Genomic DNA, 17,842 nt, shown 5'->3' on the forward strand with positions numbered 1-17,842 from the left:
TCGCAAGTATTGTGGTTCATGCAGACATGATTCCTTGTAAAAAGTTTCAGTTTGGTGTTTTAACATCTCAACACCTAAATTTTGATTTAAAGCTTTCGTGACTGCAGGGATTCATATTCTTGGTTCTTTCGGTAAAGTCACGTAGAAGGAAATAATAAAATATATTTAGATTATTGTATTATTTAGATTTAGATTATTTTATTATGTCCCTTCTAGGTGACTTTACCGAAAGAACCAAGAATATCTCAACACCTGTTTTGTTGCCAGAAAAAATGGGGAAAACCTATTCTCATATTTTGGTACTGGCAAAGGAGATCCCTTGTTGTACAGTGTATATTGTGTACTGCGTGTGGTTTACGTGGTGTAGCGTATAGCGTGTATACTAAAGTTAACGTGATGTTTCGTGTAGTGTAGTGTCAAGTGTAGCATATGTGGCGTGATGTATAGTGTAGTGTATGGCTAATAGACACATTTCCTAGGGGTTGAGCCATACTTCATCACGCTGGTGAGTGCAGGGTGGTAGCAGGATCTGTTCAGATATCACGAGCCAGTGATGCTCCCCATAGCTGGCAATTAAATTGAGATTGTAGGCTTCATAGACTCTATCATGTAGCTCTTGTGGTATTGCAGCCATACACTGTTGGACATTTTATATTTATGTGCAGAATTATGCATTCAAATGTAGGGTTGGAATCAAGCCATTTAGTCCATGGGCCAGAGCAGTGATTAGTAACACGTCAGGTAGCATGTTTAGTCGCACCTTTGGATAAATACGCTCAATGAGTGAATGTATTGATAACCGCACCTCCGATTAGCACAATAGGCTACTAACGGTGCAATAGAAGTTCAACATTCATACAAAACCACTCATTTCAAATGTTTATCAAATTATTCACTGTTGGCCCCACATTGGGAATTTGCAACCACTAAAGTGATGCCATCTGGTGGATTAAGTGGGTATTGAACGTCTGAACTGCATGGCAAAAACATCCATCAAAAGTCACTATTTTTTTGAACACATAAATAATGCAGTAGTCATTTCATAGATTCACGTTGCTGTATGGATATCCCTTCGCTATTAGATCTGGACATGGCCTTACGAACTAGATACATAATCATACCCAAGAATAAGAAATTGATTCAAACTATTTATTGAAAAAATTTACATATTTATTTACAGAATTATACAATGTACATATTTACAAGGAAATAATGTTTTTTGTGGGTGTGGTGCTGGCGCTGCTGAGCTGTGTTGTGTCAGCGGTATTCATCAGGACCCGGTGTGCATCGCCCTTGCAGTGGTGGCAGCGGTGGTGGCAGGGGCAGCAACTTGACCACGTCCCTCGTGTGATATCATCCATCAGTGATGACGGTTGATCGCCGGGGTCAGGGGTCGTCGCTGCCGCCTCTTTTGATGCCATTTCTCATGGCCGCCGTTGATTTGAGCTCTCCAAGGATGTCAGGGACAAGATTGTAGACCTACACAAGGCTGGAATGGGCTACAAGACCATAGCCAAGCAGCTTGGTGAGAAGGTGACAACAGTTGGTGTGATTATTCGCAAATGGAAGAAACACAAAAGAACTGTCAATCTCCCTCGGCCTGGGGCTCCATGCAAGATCTCAGCTCGTGGAGTTGCAATGATCATGAGAACGGTGAGGAATCAGCCCAGAACTACACGGGAGGATCTTGTCAATGATCTCAAGGCAGCTGAGACCATAGTCACCAAGAAAACAGTTGGTAATACACTACGCCGTGAAGGACTGAAATCCTGCAGCACCCGCAAGGTCCCCCTGCTCAAGAAAGCACATATACATGCCCTTCTAAAGTTGTCAATGAACATCTGAATGATTCAGAGGACAACTGGGTGAAAGTGTTGTGGTCAGATGAGACCAAAATGGAGCTCTTTGGCATCAACTCAACTCGCCGTGTTTGGAGGAGGAATGCTGCATATGACCCCAAGAACACCATCCCCACCTTCAAACATGGAGGTGGAAACATTATGCTTTGGGGGTGTTTTTCTGCTAAGGGGACAGGACAACTTCACCGCATCAAAGGGACGATGGACGGGACCATGTACCGTCAAATTTTGGGTGAGAACCTCCTTCTCTCAGCCAGGGCATTGAAAATGGGTCGTGGATGGGTATTCCAGCATGACAATGACCCAAAACACACGGCCAAGGCAACAAAGGAGTGGCTCAAGAAGAAGCACATTAAGGTCCTGGAGTGGCCTAGCCAGTCTCCAGACCTTAATTCCATAGAAAATCTGTGGAGGGAGCTGAAGGTTCGAGTTGCCAAACGTCAGCCTCGAAACCTTAAAGACTTGGAGAATATCTGCAAATAGGAGTGGGACAAAATCCCTCCTGAGATGTGTGCAAACCTGGTGGCCAACTACAAGAAACGTCTGACCTCTGTGATTGCCAACAAGAGTTTTGCCACCAAGTACTAAGTCATGTTTTGCAGAGGGGTCAAATACTTATTTCCCTCATTAAAATGCAAATCAATTTATAACATTTTTGACATGCGTTTTCTGGATTTTGTTGTTATTATTCTGGTTCTCACTGTTCAAATAAACCTACAATTAAAATTATAGACTGATCATTTCTTTGTCAGTGGGCAAACGTACAAAATCATCAGGGGATCAAATACTTTTTTCCCTCACTGTACATCCCCATACCGGTTCTACCTGGGCGCAGTTCCACCTCGGTACGGGGTGAAACTTCGTCATCAGCTTCTTCCTTTCCCTTGTCACCCCACTCACTCTGCTGTTGGCCCTGGGCCCTGTACACATCGTGTTTGCACAGAGTCCAAGCAAAATTTATTTCTTTGAAACAAAAATAAATAACAAGAATACATGTGGATGGATACTATAATGCTTTCCCAATTTATTTATTCTTGAAATTTTTTAATTTGGAAATAAAAAAGCGTTTTGGATACTTCTAAGCACTTGTTTTCATCCCCAAATGTTTAAGTAAACCATTCAATCACTGTGGTGCATCGCTAGTTATACAAACAGCAAGTTCCGGAAATCCAAACAAATTAAATACAATATTATTTACACAAATACGTTGTGATTAAGACTCAGCCGAGTTGTATCTCACGCTAATTCCTCTTACGCAAATCTCAATGGTAGACATTTCCCAAGGCAAGCAGTGGAGTAAATGTGCGTTATATTCACAAACCCGTTCAATGCACTGCTGAATAAAGGCGGGGGGAGAGGAGCAGGGGAGGCAAAGGACAGTTTAAAATTCGATAAAAGCAGACCGCTGAGTTCAATGCTCAGTACGCAAACCGACTGCTCCACCCGCAAGAAAAAATTACAGAAAACATTTCTCCACGCACTCCGCTCTTGAAACGTCCTCTCCTTACTTCTTCTTGGCTTTGAACGTGACCACGAACCTCTGCATTAATTTAGGCAGCCGCCTCTCTTCCTTTTGCCGGTCGCCGGTCGGATGATTAGTATGCACTTGGCGCTGCTGCTGCTGCTGAAGCAACTGCTGCTGCTGCTGCAGCAACTGCTGCGTTGTGAATCGCTTCATTGTCGTGGCTCTGTCATCACCACGGGGCCCACCGTTGCCGCCGTCGGTCCTGAAGGAGCTGTTCAGATAGGAAAGCGAGCCGTGCCGGCTCAGCCGGTTGTAGTCAGAGAACGACACCTGCGCTCCACGTCTGCCCATGTCCACGTCAAACCTTGACTGCCTCACTGGACGAGTGTCCAGCACCGCCACGGTCGCCGCAGGTGCCTCTGCTGCTGCTGCTCCTGCTGCTGCTACCTTCCCCGCGTCGTCCTCGTCACTCTTGTAGAAGACCTCAAAGCGACTGTAAGGGCGCTTCTCTCTGCGCATGCAGTCGATCTTCTGCAGTAGCTCCTGCGACCTGAGCTCAACGCTCTTGTTGACTTCTTCGCGCTTTGCGGTATCGAGCTCTACTGCTTCGACTCCTGGTTCCACTGCTCTAGGGGTCAGCTCCTGTGCTTTAGTGTCAGTCAGATCAACAACGTTTGGGGTCAGGTCGGCTGCTGTAGGGGCCACTTCGTCCACGGCCCCACTGATTGACTCTCCGTGTGAAGCCCCTGCCAAGTAATTCGACTCTGGCCGGACCTCACTCGGTGTCTTGGTTAGTTTGCTCGCTGCGTTTAGTCTGCGACTGGGCAATGGTGCCATATTGGACGTTTTCGTGTCCACAAGACAATTGGTGCTGACATTAGGACTGAAATCCTCGAGCAGCGCCGAGCTCTTCATCTCAGCAGAGGCTAGCGTGGAGGTGGTAGGGATGTGCTCGTACTTTGATGGAGAGTCTGCGTAAGGTAGAGTGTTCCCTTTACTCTTCTCCAAAAGCTCGGTGTTCTTCGGGATGCTGCTCTCCGCTTGTCTTCCAGCCAACTCATCTGACCTGGCATCATCTATCCTTTGAGCGGCTTCATTTAAACAGTGCTCGTATCCCTTGTCCGGCGAAAAGTAAAACAGCGATCGGAATTTTAGTGACCTTTTGAGTTTTGCCATCGCGCTCTCATCCTTTTTCCCCTCTTTGCATAGCGAAGACATCTTCATCGCAGGTCCCTGAGGAAGTCCTTGGGGCTCGGTCTCCACGAAGGATGGCATTGAGAGCGTGCGAAGGGACAATTCGCCTGAGCGTTCCGCTGGCTTTCCATAGCGACAGTCGCCCGCTGCTTCCTTGCTCTGAAGGTTATTCATGGACGTGGTTTGATGACGATTCAGCTGAAGATGATCCTGGCCCCTGGTTGCCGACAACATTTGTAAAGAGCTTCTCACTGTCTCCTTGTCTCGATCTTTCGAAGCTGTCCTGAATCTTGAAAAGAGCAACGGCTGCTCGCTGGAATGTGTTTCACTCTGAGCGTTTGTAATTTCTGAATTCCTCCCTTGCTTGAGCGATACTTGTGATGCATACTTAGAAAACCTCTCCACATGTCCACGGCCCACTGGAGCATCATCATATTTATTGATTGCAGACTCGCTTTTGTACATGCTGCTCAATGGTAGGGAGGCCTGAAACCACGAATTCCGTGCAAACTTGAACTTAGATTTGATGTTAATAATTTCCTGCGTCGTTTTAACCTGGGTGGTTATTCTTGTAGACCTGTGGAATTTTCCGGGGTAGTTGCAATCATCTCCTTTCACATCTGAAGTGTTGTCTTCCTCATTACAGCTATTCTCGTCAAAGTAAGGGTTGGCTCTTAATTTGTGGTCAAAGTTGACTTTTGTAGCCATTCCCTGCCTTCCTGTGGCACTCGTGTCGGCGTGCTCACCGTTGGACCGTCTGTGTTCGTGGAACTGCGGTGGCATTGCGTACAGCCGGCCAGAGGTATTGCCTTCTGGTTTGCCAACACTGCTCAGAAACTGCGAGCCTACCTTCACCTCCCTCGAGGAAGACGACAGCTTGCTGAATTTGCCCGAGTTGTGATGTGTTGTGAATTCGCAGCTCTCCTGCTGTGACTTTGTCATGGAGCCCTCGTAGGAGCTTTCACAAAGTAAAGAGGTCTGCCTCTGCAGAAACAATGCCGACCCCCTAAACTTCTGACTTTCGGCATCTAGCAAGCGTACTCTTCCGTAACGGGCAGGCTCGCACATTTTGGCGGCCGTACTGTCCTGGCAACGGCCAGTCGGCCGAATGCTTCCCTGATCCCTGCTCTCAAAAAACATATTGCTTGCTTGAAATCTGCTGCCACTTTCCATTAACTCCCCAGCATAGCTGTGACGCTTCCAGGCATTGCAAGTTGAACTCGGACTCTGCAATGCCCCAGACATCTTCTGATTACGAAAGAGCACCGAGGGCTTGTCGGGGGTACCGGAGTCGCGCTGCTGCTGCTGCTTCTGTAGCCACTTCTTCCTCGCGTGAACCTCATCGTACGACATCATCAGGAAGTCCTTGTCACCGGACGCGACGCTCGGGTTGGTGGTTCTGTCCTTGTTGAACCCTCCACCCTTGATCGACGAATCGGGGTTTCTTGAACCGTGGCGTGACGAGTCGCGCGCAAACGCCCGGGCTCGTGCGTCCTGCGTCTTCCCGTCGAGCTGGAAGCGATGGTCCCAAATGTCGTGCTGCTGTGCGATACCCCGGCTGGGGCTGCAACTGCAGTCCGGTGCGTCCGACTGGCCATAGAGGATGCGGAACTCCTCATCGAAGATCTCCACCACTTGGCCCGTGAACACCTGGACAATGCTCCGGTTGATCTTCTCGTAGGACCACGTGAAGCTGCAAACACACACGTGGATTTTATATGGGCGGCACGGTGGCGAGGTGTTAACTGCCTTGCCTGGTATGCAGGTGGTCGTGGGTTTGATGCCGACACTGACACCTGTATATATATGGAGCTTGAATGTTCTCCCATGTGGTCGTGTGGATTTTTCTCCGGGTCGTCTGGTTTTTCCCTCCACATTTAGAATCAACACGCTTTTAGAGTATTTGTCTCCTAAACATTTCCACGTGATAAGCCACTTCGTTGAGCTATCATTTGTGGCCAGGTCGCTTTTGAAAAATAGCTATTATATGCTAAAATAAAATAAAAGTTGAATTTTTGTGCCACCGTATCGTTAAACTATAGTGATACGTGATCTTTCAGAACGGAAATGTTTTTTTATCCAACTGTAATCGTGAGGGTGCATGGCTTGCCATAGAGTTGATGCGAAGGGCAGTTCCACGCATTCTGATGTACTTTTCAGACACATTGAAGATGTGGGTGAGCGTTAGTATAATTACGAAGTGTATTTTTACTTGGGCATAGTGTTTAAACCAATTAGGACTGGCATTCGGATACAAATAATGTGAAGTTACGTAACTTGTGGAACTGCCAATTTGTGAAAATGAATTCTGTGCTGTTGTGGTGCATTAAGGATAATTGAATAAACAACCAACCCTGAACATACCAGCTAACTATTTACAGCGCTTTGGTAAATGCCCCACAGAAAGCACCGCTTGACGATCAGAGACATCAATCATCTCAAAACCAGTGTGGGTGTGGGCACAGCCCTGCAATTTCTTCCTCATGCCACCGCTGGCATAAGAGCCTCTGTGACAGGGAGCTCTGGGGACCTCCTCTCGAGCAGTGATTCTCTACCTGGTTTGGCACCTGTTACCACCCCCCCTCCCCCCCTATCTTGGTTGAATTTTGTTAAAAACGAATGTACCCCCCTTTCCTGACTAAACATGGTTTTGAGATAATAATGAACATCAATAGTTTTACCAATTGCCCATTTTGTGAGCATCCTAACTGGTTAGTAACCGCAAACGAATAATACAAAAAAATCTACGGACACTGCAAGAGTGACGTAATTTGTTCACGCTCGCTGGTTACTCTTGGAAACCACATTGTTTACGATCAATGCGTTTATAAAGGTCTTTTATATCCATATTCTTAGGTTTTTTTCGGTAAAATCACGTAGGTAAAACATTAAAATTAATGAAAGTAAAATAAAATAAAAATCACGACGTTTCGGAGGCAACACAAGTCTCCGTCATCAGGTGGGACCGTCACAGCCAGATTTGCTGCATCAAGTGAGGCAATGATTCAAGATGTAATCCCTTAAAAGCAAGTTGAGGGGGGAGGAGAGGGGGGGGGAGCTCATCAGAATGTGGTAGCCAATGAATGGAACGTATCGGGAGGGAGGGGGGCGGGGCTCAAAGACGGCACGACGTGCCACGTAGAACGCATCGGGAGGAGGAGGGGGGGCGGGGGTTACCATATGGATTCAAATGTTATCGTAGTTATTCTATATTGCCAGATTAATATATGATTTATTCACCAATGACTCTCAGGCATGGTATCATTTCACACATTTATAAATATTCTTAGGTTTTTTCGGTAAAGTCACGTAGGTAAAACATTAAAATTAATAAAAGTAAAATAAAATAAAAATCACGACGTTTCGGAGGCAACACAAGCTTCCGTCTTCAGGTGGAACCGTCACAGCCACGACAGCTGTATCAAGTAAATGAGAGATTGCAAGAGCTACCACTCCGTTTATATAATGGTTGGAGAGGGGGGAAGGGCCAAGTACAGCACACTTTTTATTCATATGGTAAGGTGAGGCTTAAGAGGGTGAGCCTTTGTTATGGAGAGGTACGGTTTGTGAATAAGCCTGGCCTACATAACAATAGTGTGAAAAAAGAAGAAACAACTGAATAAAAAGTGTGCCGTACTTGGCCCTTCCCCCCTCTCCAACCATTATATATACGGAGAGTAGCTCTTGCAATCTCTCATCTACTTGATACAGCTGTCGTGGCTGTGACGGTTCCACCTGAAGACGGAAGCTTGTGTTGCCTCCGAAACGTCGTGATTGTTATTTTATTTTACTTTTATTAATTTTAATGTTTTACCTACGTGACTTTACCGAAAAAACCTAAGAATATGAATCCTTGCAGTCACGAAAGCTTCAAATCTAGACATTTATAAATCACCTCACGTACCCCCTGAGACATTGCCACGTGTACCCTCCAGGGGTCCGCGTACCTCCAGTTGAGAACCACTGCTCTAGAGGGTACTTGGTAAACCTCTCAGCAAGCCAATAGCTCGGCGGGCCTGCTGAAGAAGAACCCCGTGATGCAGCGTGTTGAAACGGCAGGTGTGTACGAGTGTCACCGTCACCTGTAGGAGCCGCAGAGAGCGACCTTGCAGTCAATGAGAAGAAACTTCTCGAACATCTGCCCATGGAACTTCTTGCCCGTTCGACAGCAGTACACGGTGCCCTTGATGACCCGCACTCGCATGTTCTACGCACAGAGAGACGCGCTTGCCATTAGGGCGGCACGGTGGGCTGCAGTGGTAACGCTTTAGCCTCACAGTAAAAAAGGGGCCTGGGTTCGATACTTTAACTGATTTAGGCCCATATTCTATGGTTTTTTCGGTAAAGTCACGTAGGTAAAAAATTAAAATTAAAATTAATAAAAGTAAAATAAAATAAAAATCACGACGTTTCGGAGGCAACACAAGCTTCCGTCTTCAGGTGGAACCGTCACAGCCCGACAGCTGCATCAAGTAAATGAGAGATTACAATTTTTTACCTACGTGACTTTACCGAAAAAACCTAAGAATATGAATCCTTGCAGTCACGAAAGCTTCAAATCTAGAAATGATTTAGGCCCCTTTCTGTTCGGAGTGTGTATGTTCTCCCCCTCTTCTGCATGTGGTTTCCTTTGCGTTCTCCGGTTTCCTCCCATTGCTCAGAAAAGTTACAGTGTAACTGGCTACCTCCCCGCTTACCTCTATCTTGCCCGCGTGCACGCCACAGTGGTCACACATGTCCCTGAACGTGGGGAAGCCGATGTTGTCCAGCACGATGTAGACTGGCACCTTGCGCACACAGGCTACATCCATCAGGTCCCTGAAGATGTCAACGTCGGAGAAGACGTCCATCACAATGGCAATGACCTGCGAATACAAAAAAAAAGACAATATCGCCTTCAGATAATCACCGGCTGCCGATGTTAGCCGTGGCCGAGAATCCGAACTCGGCTTGCCAGATTCGTGAGCGCAGTGCGTTAACCACTGTGATATGGTGGTTTAGAGGAGGGATGCCTTGAAGCCCCTAAGGTGACAAATTTGAGACATTTAAGTCACAGGCAGTGCCAATTCAATTATAAAAACGGTTACATAAATCCACAGCCCTCTGGGTCTTTGACAAGTTTGCAAAATGTCACTGTATACAAAAAATACAAAGACAGACATCACTCGGGCAGCCTACATAGACTCCCAGTAAACATGACACATTGATACTCTTAGTTCTTTCGTAAAGTCACGTAGGTAAAAAATAAATTCAAATTAATAAAAAATAAAACAATCAAATTATTAATTTGAATTTCATTTTTTACCTACTTGACTTTACCGAAAGAACTAAGAGTATGAATCCTTGCAGTCACGAAAGCTTCAAATCTAAAATTAATGACACATTGAAACAACGTTGGCATGTGGTTGGAACCGTTGGGCCAACGTGGCCTCAACGTTGATGTAAGTTAGCACATGAAGGCTGCCACGGCGCATGTTGGGGTGGATGCTGTGGCCAGCACCATGCCTGCCCGCCTTTATCTCCTCTGTGCAGATGTTTATACACCGCAGCAGGTATTAATGTTCAAAGCTGATTCGACCCGGGAGAGGCCCAGGACTGATATCACTTGGTGCTCTTAGCCATAGTCGCGAATTGAACTCAGATAACCGGGTTCTAAAGGTGGTGCGCTAACGATTGCACCACCACTGCCCCAATGGTCTGTACACACACATTCTAACACACACAGTAAAAATAAATTCTGATAATTTAAAGCCCTTTTTCAATCCCATGCAGGATGAAGGCCTCACCACGGCGTGTCAGTCGTGGGAGTTGTTGAGCCATGTTTCACCACGCTGGTCATTGCGTGTATTAGTCATGGCCGTGAATTAGACTTCGATCTTAGGTCTTTGGGTTCATGGCGCAATGCGCTGACCACCAAGCCTCCCCACAAATACACACACGTCTCACAAAACAAACGTATATTTGCATCCGTACACACACATGTCTGGTGTGTAATTATGTATACAGCAGATTAAGTCTAATCTACAGACTTCTAAAGACTCAGAGAGTCCATGATCCAACAATTTCACATGTAAACATGGGATTCGGAGGGTCCCTATTAAGCAACCTGATTTAGGAGCCCAATGGTGTCGCCAAGATAAACATTCCACTCGTAAACACAGAGACATATTCGCCGCTTAATTCCCCAACTTGATTCCGACTGTGCTGTCGGCGTCACGCTATGGCGAGAGCAGCATATCTATCTGCGTAAGAGAACGTGCCATGGGGATGCGGGTACCAAAGGGGTCGTCCATAAATGACGTCACGCACCTGGGGGGGGGGGGTCAGACATTTGTGACGATGTGTGACGAAGAGGGGGGGGGTGAGAAATGTGACGTTGCATAAAAATGCGCAACTTTAAATATATATAGACAACACGTTCTACTTAATTAAATATACTTTTTATCTAAATGTTTTTCTCCTACAACATCAGAGTGCAGCGCCACATTAGATACGCACTACAATGACAATAGTTTAAAGCGATTTGAAGCTGGCTTCACGCGAACTCGGTCATCCTCGTAGCAGCAGCAGCAACGGACAGTGGCGATTTTGCCGGCCATCGAACAAAGACGGTCACCGTATCGCGCGCTTTCAGGGGCCGTCTGGAACGTTCTTCCTTCCGATATGGGGATGCCACTGGAGCCGTGCACTTTTAAGTCATCTAGATTGAAGACGAATTTCTTTAGGACTGCTTTTTGTGTTTAGTTTTGTTGTCCTTCCCCCGAACCTCCGATTAGCGTGGTTGGTGGTATCTAAATTTGAAGCTTTCGTGACTGCAGGAATCCGTACTCTTTGGTTCTTTCGGTAAAGCACGTAGGTAGAAAATAAATGATGACGATTGCTTGTGTTGCAATCGAAACGTCGTGATTTATTTTCTTTGATACCTACGTGACTTTTACCGAAAGGACCAAAGAGTATAGCGTGGTTGTCTAATGTACGGTGCGAAAGAAGTTCAACATACGGTACATACATTTGGAGGCGAAGGTTTGGTAGATCACACAAATGTTGTGAAACGAATGAGTCATTCGTATCAACACAGGCGGTTCCTTTCCCTGCCACAGCCACACAAGGACACCTCCCAGTGATTCACGTTCACTTATTAATAATTATCGATAACCGACAGTCACCTCGTCCCTCTCGGCTCATTACTGTGTTCAACGTCGCATACGCGCGCAATGTCACAAGGAAGTGACATTTCTGTTCGTGGCAATACGTTACGTCCTCTGCAGAAAGGCCCATTGCCCCGAAATGTCGCCCATTGTATTAATTATTATAAACTTTACAAACAGTTTTCCTTTTAAATACAGTGTTATTGACGCATGCATTTGTGAATTGTGCTTGTGCGCAGCAGTGTCACCAAATACTTGTTTCTAGATTTGAAGCTTTCGTGACTGCAAGGATTCATACTCTTAGTTCTTTCGGTAAAGTCACGTAGGTAAAAAATGAAATTAAAATTAATAAAATTGAGATTTTTATTATTATTTTATTAATATTTTATTTCATATTCTTAGGTTTTTTTCGGTAAAGTCACGTAGGTAAAAACATTAAAATTAATAAAAGTAAAATAAAATAAAAAATCACGACGTTTCACCTGAAGACGGAGGCTTATGTTGCCTCCGAAACGTCGTGATTTTTATTTTATTTTATTTGTATTCATTTTAATGTTTTTACCTACGTGACTTTACCGAAAAAACCTAAGAATATGAATCCTTGCAGTCACGAAAGCTTCAAATCTATTTTATTTCAATTTCATTTTTTACCTACGTGACTTTACCGAAAGAACTAAGAGTACCAAATACTTGGTTTAACAAGTCGCGCCTCCTCCTGTCACATCATCAGAGTGTCTAGAATGAATGTAAAAACAAAAACACTCAAGATTCCATATGTCCATCGGAAACGCACGGACACACTCACTCAACGAATAACCAAAAATCCCCAGCCGTCTCCTCCAAAAGCTCCAACCCGTCCCGAAACCCACAGCGCTCGCTCACCTGCGTGGCTTGCCACAGCATGCGCCGCACCACCTGCTTGATAGTGGGGACCCCTTCTCCCAGCGGGGGCTGCGCGTACAGGGTCACGTTCGTCTGTCCGCGGCGGGGCCCCCCGGCGTGGGACGGCGAAGGCCACCCCAGCTCCAAATCTGGCACCACCACGTCCGACACGGTGGGCCAATAAGTGCACGAGCCGTCGCTGCAGCGGTCGTCGCTGTCGTCGTCGTCGGCGGCTGATTCCCCAGACGCCGTTTCTGCCGTCGGTGGCACGAGGAGGTGACGCCCGATGTGCTCCACGTCGCCGCGAGACAAGAAGTCGACGATGCCCTCGCGCTCCAGAAACTGCCGGTAGGGCACCTCGCCACGCTCCACCAGAACGTCGAGCGCCAGACGGCGCGGCTCGCTGTAGCGGGGGTCATCCTCGAGGTCACGCTCGGACACCTCGAGGTCTTGCAGGAGGTCCGTGCGTGGGGGGGGATGCCGGGCCATTTGAAGCGACGTGTCCTGTCGTGTCTAACTCCTTGTTGTTGTTGTTGTTGTTTGTAATCGTTGGTGACAGTAAGCACGTGTGAGCCCCGCTCACGCGACTGCTGGTAGGAGAGTCTCCATTCAAGGGTTGTCTTCCAGAGGCACTCTGAAGGGTGTGATTTCGCCCACTCCTCCGATCTGGCCGGACGACTTGGAGGAGACGGGAGGACCCACGCTTCATGCCATCGCACGCGAGTTGCCGATCTACTCGCTGGTAATTGTTGATGGTAAATCGGTGGCGTTTTTAAAAACGTGTCTCAATCTCCAACCTTGCGGGTGTGAAGTACCCGTCGTCTTCTCTACACGTGAAACGTACGGGCGGTGGTGGACTGTGAGCTGCCTGAAAGGTCAGAATATAAATGTTCTCATGTTACGAATGGACTTTAGAAAAAACCGTGAGAAAATTATAAATATGTATATGTTTACAACGATATTGTTTGTGTACGGTACGTGTACACCCCTAATGCTCTACACATTGCACACACGCGCGGCGGCGGTGGATAAATCTACCTGGTACCCGATTTTGATTAAATTAACGATCTCAGTTTTAAAGGAACTCATTAAGTAAGAGTACAGGAGGCAATGTGCCTCACTAGACGTGTGTAGCAAGCAACCTTTCAGGCGACTTACATCAACTATCATTGAATTCGTCGATATAAGCACGGCTTGAGGTATTCATCCAGCAGTGGAGAGATCATGGCTGCGGCTGCTTCTGATGATAAATATTCGCGCGTGATGGTAGCTGTTGATACTTGCACCAAACTCGATGTTACTGCGTTCTGTGAACGCTACTTGGAGACGAGTCGAATGATGGCTCAGGTGATGACGACGATGTGTGTGTGAGTTTGTGTGTGATGTGTGAACGTGTGTGCTCTGTCAACTTGTGTGATGTATCTGCTGTGTGTGTCAACTTGTGTGATGTGAATGCTGGATCAACTTGCGTTATGTGTGTGCTGTGTGTGTGTGTCAACCTGTGTGCCGTGTGTGATCTTGCGCAAACTCGTGCCAACTCGTGTGAACTTGTGCGCTGTGCCGTGTGCGCTGTGTGCCGCGTGTGGACTGTTCGTGACTGTTCGTGACTGCACCTGTCGATGGGGACGCTGTCACTGCGAGAGATGTTCTTGTCCGCACACCAGACCGCCCCACACACAGCCCGCACCATACCGAGCCACCCAACCACCCACACGGGGAGGAGCAAGAGGGCATTATGCAAAGGTGTGGGAGTGTGTGCGTGGGTGTCCTGCTCACGGTCAACATCAGTGACGATTTATCTGAACCGGTCCTGGGCCTCCCCTATGGTCGACTCAGCCTCAAATGAGTACCTGGTGCGGTGCGTAAAAAACATCGCCACTATGGAGACAAAGGCGGCCGGGCGTGGTGCTGGCCACTCACCCCCTCGTGTGCCGTTCTGGCCTTCATAAGTGCTCGCTAACAGCACTTGCCCCAACAGTCTGTTAAGGCTATGCGGGGGGATCTCTGTCTTTATCTTTGTCCTGGGCCTCCGCTAGATCGACTCAGTCTCGGGAGACAAAGGCGGCCGGGAGTGGTTGCTGGTCCACCCACTTCACCCCGGTCGTGTCGCCGTACCGGCCTTCATAGGTGCTCGCTAACAACAGCAATTGCCCCCAAAAGTATGGTCGAGCTCCACGGAGATCTCTGTATGGCTTTGCCTTTGTATAGGGGACCGGTTGTGTGTGTAGTGATTAGCGCGCTGCGCTACAAAACCCGGGCGACCAGAGTAGTGGAGGTGGAATAATTCACTCGCCAGCATAGGTGGGGGCATACCTGAGTCTGGTTGTCGCAGTCAGAGGCTGAATTTGCTTGCACGGTCAAACTGAACTCTGCAACGGGTCTCAAGCCCCACCCCCGATAAACGTGGAACGTTGACTTCTGCTGGCTACCGGTCTCGCCCGGTGTACTTCTCCGCCAGAGCTGGTCGGTAGCGATGGTACCCGGATTCCTCGAAGAGAAGTTGCAAGCAATCGGTTCGCGGGGAGGATCATTTAGTTTCCCCGTCCCGCTGACGACAAAAAAATACGCGACAGCTGAAGGGAGATGCAATCAGCCGAACATCCGTCTGGTGTGCTCCGCCCGGCCAGACGAGAATTGAAACTAAACTATGTTTTTGTATTTGACCAGGTAACGCTGACTGAGCTATGTAGCTCTTTTTCAGCAGCTACCTGGTCACAAATGATAGCTCAACGAAGTGGCTTATCACGTGGAAATGTGTAGCAGCCAAATACTCTAAACTCACGATGAATAAACGTGGAATAAAAAAACCGGGAGGACCCGGAGAAAAATCCACGCGACCCACGGGGAGAGAGAGAGCGAGAGAGACACCGCAAACTCCAAATATACAGCAGCAGGCGTCAGGATCGGGATGGAACCCACGGACCTTCCCCATACCAGGCGAGGGAGTTAACATCTCGCCATCGTGGTGCCCCTATCGAATTGCACCCCACCGTCACGTCAAGCCTCCACGGGCTGTATTCAGACCAACCCTCCCGTGCCTATGCGGAAAACGGCCAATGCGGATCCCCTTGTGGCTGCCGACAGAGCCCCGAGTGACAATAAGGCAGAGGATCAAGGCTGCAACCTCCGTATGTTTGTTGAACCTCTTTCGCACCGTACGTAGCCAACCGTGCTAATCGTGGCAGAAGCTCATGGTCTCGTGACTCCCAGCGGTGGACTGTAACCGTCACCTGCCGCTCGGCGTGGGAGCTCCAGCTCCTCCATCCGGCAGACTGCTCAGTCAGTGGTGGCAGAACAAAGACTGCATTCCACTTAATTTTGGAGCTTTCGTGACTGCAGGAATTATTCTTTGGTTCTTTCGGTTAAGTCACGTCTAAAGATAAAATTATAAATTAAATAATTGCATATTACGACGTTTCGATTGCAACACAAGCAATCATCATCAGGCATGAAAGAAATAGCAACAAAAATCTAACTAGAAAACTATAGACAGACATACAAGCAGACAGACATCACAAGGACACACAGAGAGAGGACACATATCGGCACAAAGAGAGAGGTCGTTTCTGTGACGGTGCCTTAAATATAGAGAGGGGGGCGGGGGCGGAGAGAGGGAGGGGGCAGAGAAAAATTTAGCATATCAATGAGTGGACGGCAACGTGATGCTGCTGCAAGTAAGATGACGACGCGGCACGGTACACAAGTTTGAAAATCTGGAGAAAGACACACTAAAATTAAATAACCTAGTAAGATATCGAAATGTAATGTAATGCAACACAGAGAGTCGGTCCACCTCTATCATCATCGGTCACGCGTGGACGTGGCCACCTGCCCTCCACATCGCCTTGAGCCAAGCTCAGCGGGCTTCTGTGTGTGGCTATAGGCGTCGTGGCACGGCGTGATGTGTCACCGTCTTGGTCTGTGTGCCAGACACGGCGTGATGTAAATAAAGCGTCCTCCAGTGGATGGAGGGGTCAAATGAACCCATTACATGCCGCATATTTGAATCTAGAGATGTTGAGTCTTAGGCACGCGATGCTATGCGTGTAACGCCAGCTGAAGAATTGTTATTAAGCGATTATTCTACGCATGGCTACACTCCATGATTGTTGTATGCGTGCGGGGTAATTGGCGCAGTGACATACCACTGCAGAGCGGGGAGGTTGCCAGCTGGAATTCTAGCCGAGGGCCAATTTGCGTGAAGTTCGTTTCTGATTCCTGTGCGTAGTGTCTTCAGGCAATCCAATGCTGGATCGGGCCCTCCCCGTGAGGAGTGTTCGACTATAATTGACCACAGTGGTCAATGATGTTTGGAGAATAGGGAGGGGGGGGGCAGGACAGGTTCAGACATCAATCGCTACTGATGTTAACAGTGCCCATGGAATCTGGTTCGTAACACAGATGATCCGCTCACATGATTGCACAAGTGCTTGTGAGGCACACCACCAATTGTATTAAAAATGAGTCCGAAAGGTCAGTAAGTTTCCAACATCCTTTAAACAGATGCTTTGAACTGATACCTGACATGCCCGGTTGTCTCACAGGGGTCAGAGTGCTGAGTCAACACTCTGAAGTCCCTGTGTCTGAATCCAGGGCTTTAGCCGCCTGTGACTAAACCGGGTTATCAAGTGTAGCGAGATCATGTTCCAGACCTGGTTACCATTGACTTATGCATAAAAAAAACCCATCATATTAAATTTAGATTTTCGCTAAATTTGGATAAATTCCAGCTCAGAGTGGCTTCCTAATATCGGAAGGAAGAGCGTTCCAGACGGCCGCAGAAGCGCACCTGAAAGTTCGCGATGCGGCGACCGTCTTTACTCGATGGCCAGCCAAAAGTCGTTGCTGCGAGGATGACCGGAGTTCGTGTGACAATCTCGACATTAAATTTCGATTTAAAGCTTTCGTGACTGCAGGGATTCATCTTCTTGGTTCTTTCGGTAAAGTCACGTAGAAGGAAAATAAAAAAATAATAAAAATAATTCTCACGACGTTTCGGCCACAACGCAAGTAGCCGTCATCACGTGAAGGAACAGGTCTGTCGAGAAGACAGCGTCTGAATGGGGCGTGTCATTCAAACGCTATCTTCTCGACAGACCTGCTTCTTCACCTGAGGACGGCTACTTGCGTTGTGGCCGAAACGTCGTGAGAATTATTTTTATTATGTTTTATTTGTTATTATTATTTTATTTTCCTTCTACGTGACTTTACCGAAAGAACCAAGAAGAATCTCGACATTATGCCGGAGATCCCCCAGCTAGTCCACCGCTCTTCCTCTCCACCCCCGCTGACGC

At 47.5% G+C, this 17,842-nt stretch overlaps 1 protein-coding gene across 3 annotated transcripts; it reads right to left on the reverse strand.

The window, feature by feature from the left end:
• Positions 1–1,135: 1,135 nt before the first annotated feature.
• LOC144730714 (uncharacterized) lies at positions 1,136–16,516 on the reverse strand. Of its 3 annotated transcripts, none has more exons than XR_013587842.1 (5): positions 12,549–16,516; positions 9,216–9,383; positions 8,601–8,725; positions 2,685–6,211; positions 1,136–1,499 (listed from the first exon to the last, which is right to left on the reverse strand). XR_013587842.1 is itself a non-coding variant. In XM_078611409.1 (5 exons), the coding sequence occupies exons 2-5, from the start codon at positions 13,035–13,037 to the stop codon at positions 3,364–3,366; spliced, it is 3,630 nt and encodes a 1,209-aa protein (XP_078467535.1). In that variant the 5' UTR covers positions 13,038–13,416; positions 13,707–16,516; the 3' UTR covers positions 1,136–3,363. The 3 variants fall into 3 exon arrangements, 2 of the variants coding, with proteins under 2 accessions (XP_078467535.1, XP_078467534.1); XM_078611409.1 differs by having other exon boundaries at positions 1,136–6,211; positions 12,549–13,416; positions 13,707–16,516; XM_078611408.1 differs by having other exon boundaries at positions 1,136–6,211.
• Between the last annotated feature and the right edge of the window lie 1,326 nt (positions 16,517–17,842).

The sequence above is a fragment of the Lampetra planeri genome, chromosome 36 (assembly GCF_965212315.1).
Source record: "Lampetra planeri chromosome 36, kcLamPlan1.2.h2, whole genome shotgun sequence".
Classification (NCBI taxonomy): Eukaryota; Metazoa; Chordata; class Hyperoartia; order Petromyzontiformes; family Petromyzontidae; genus Lampetra; species Lampetra planeri.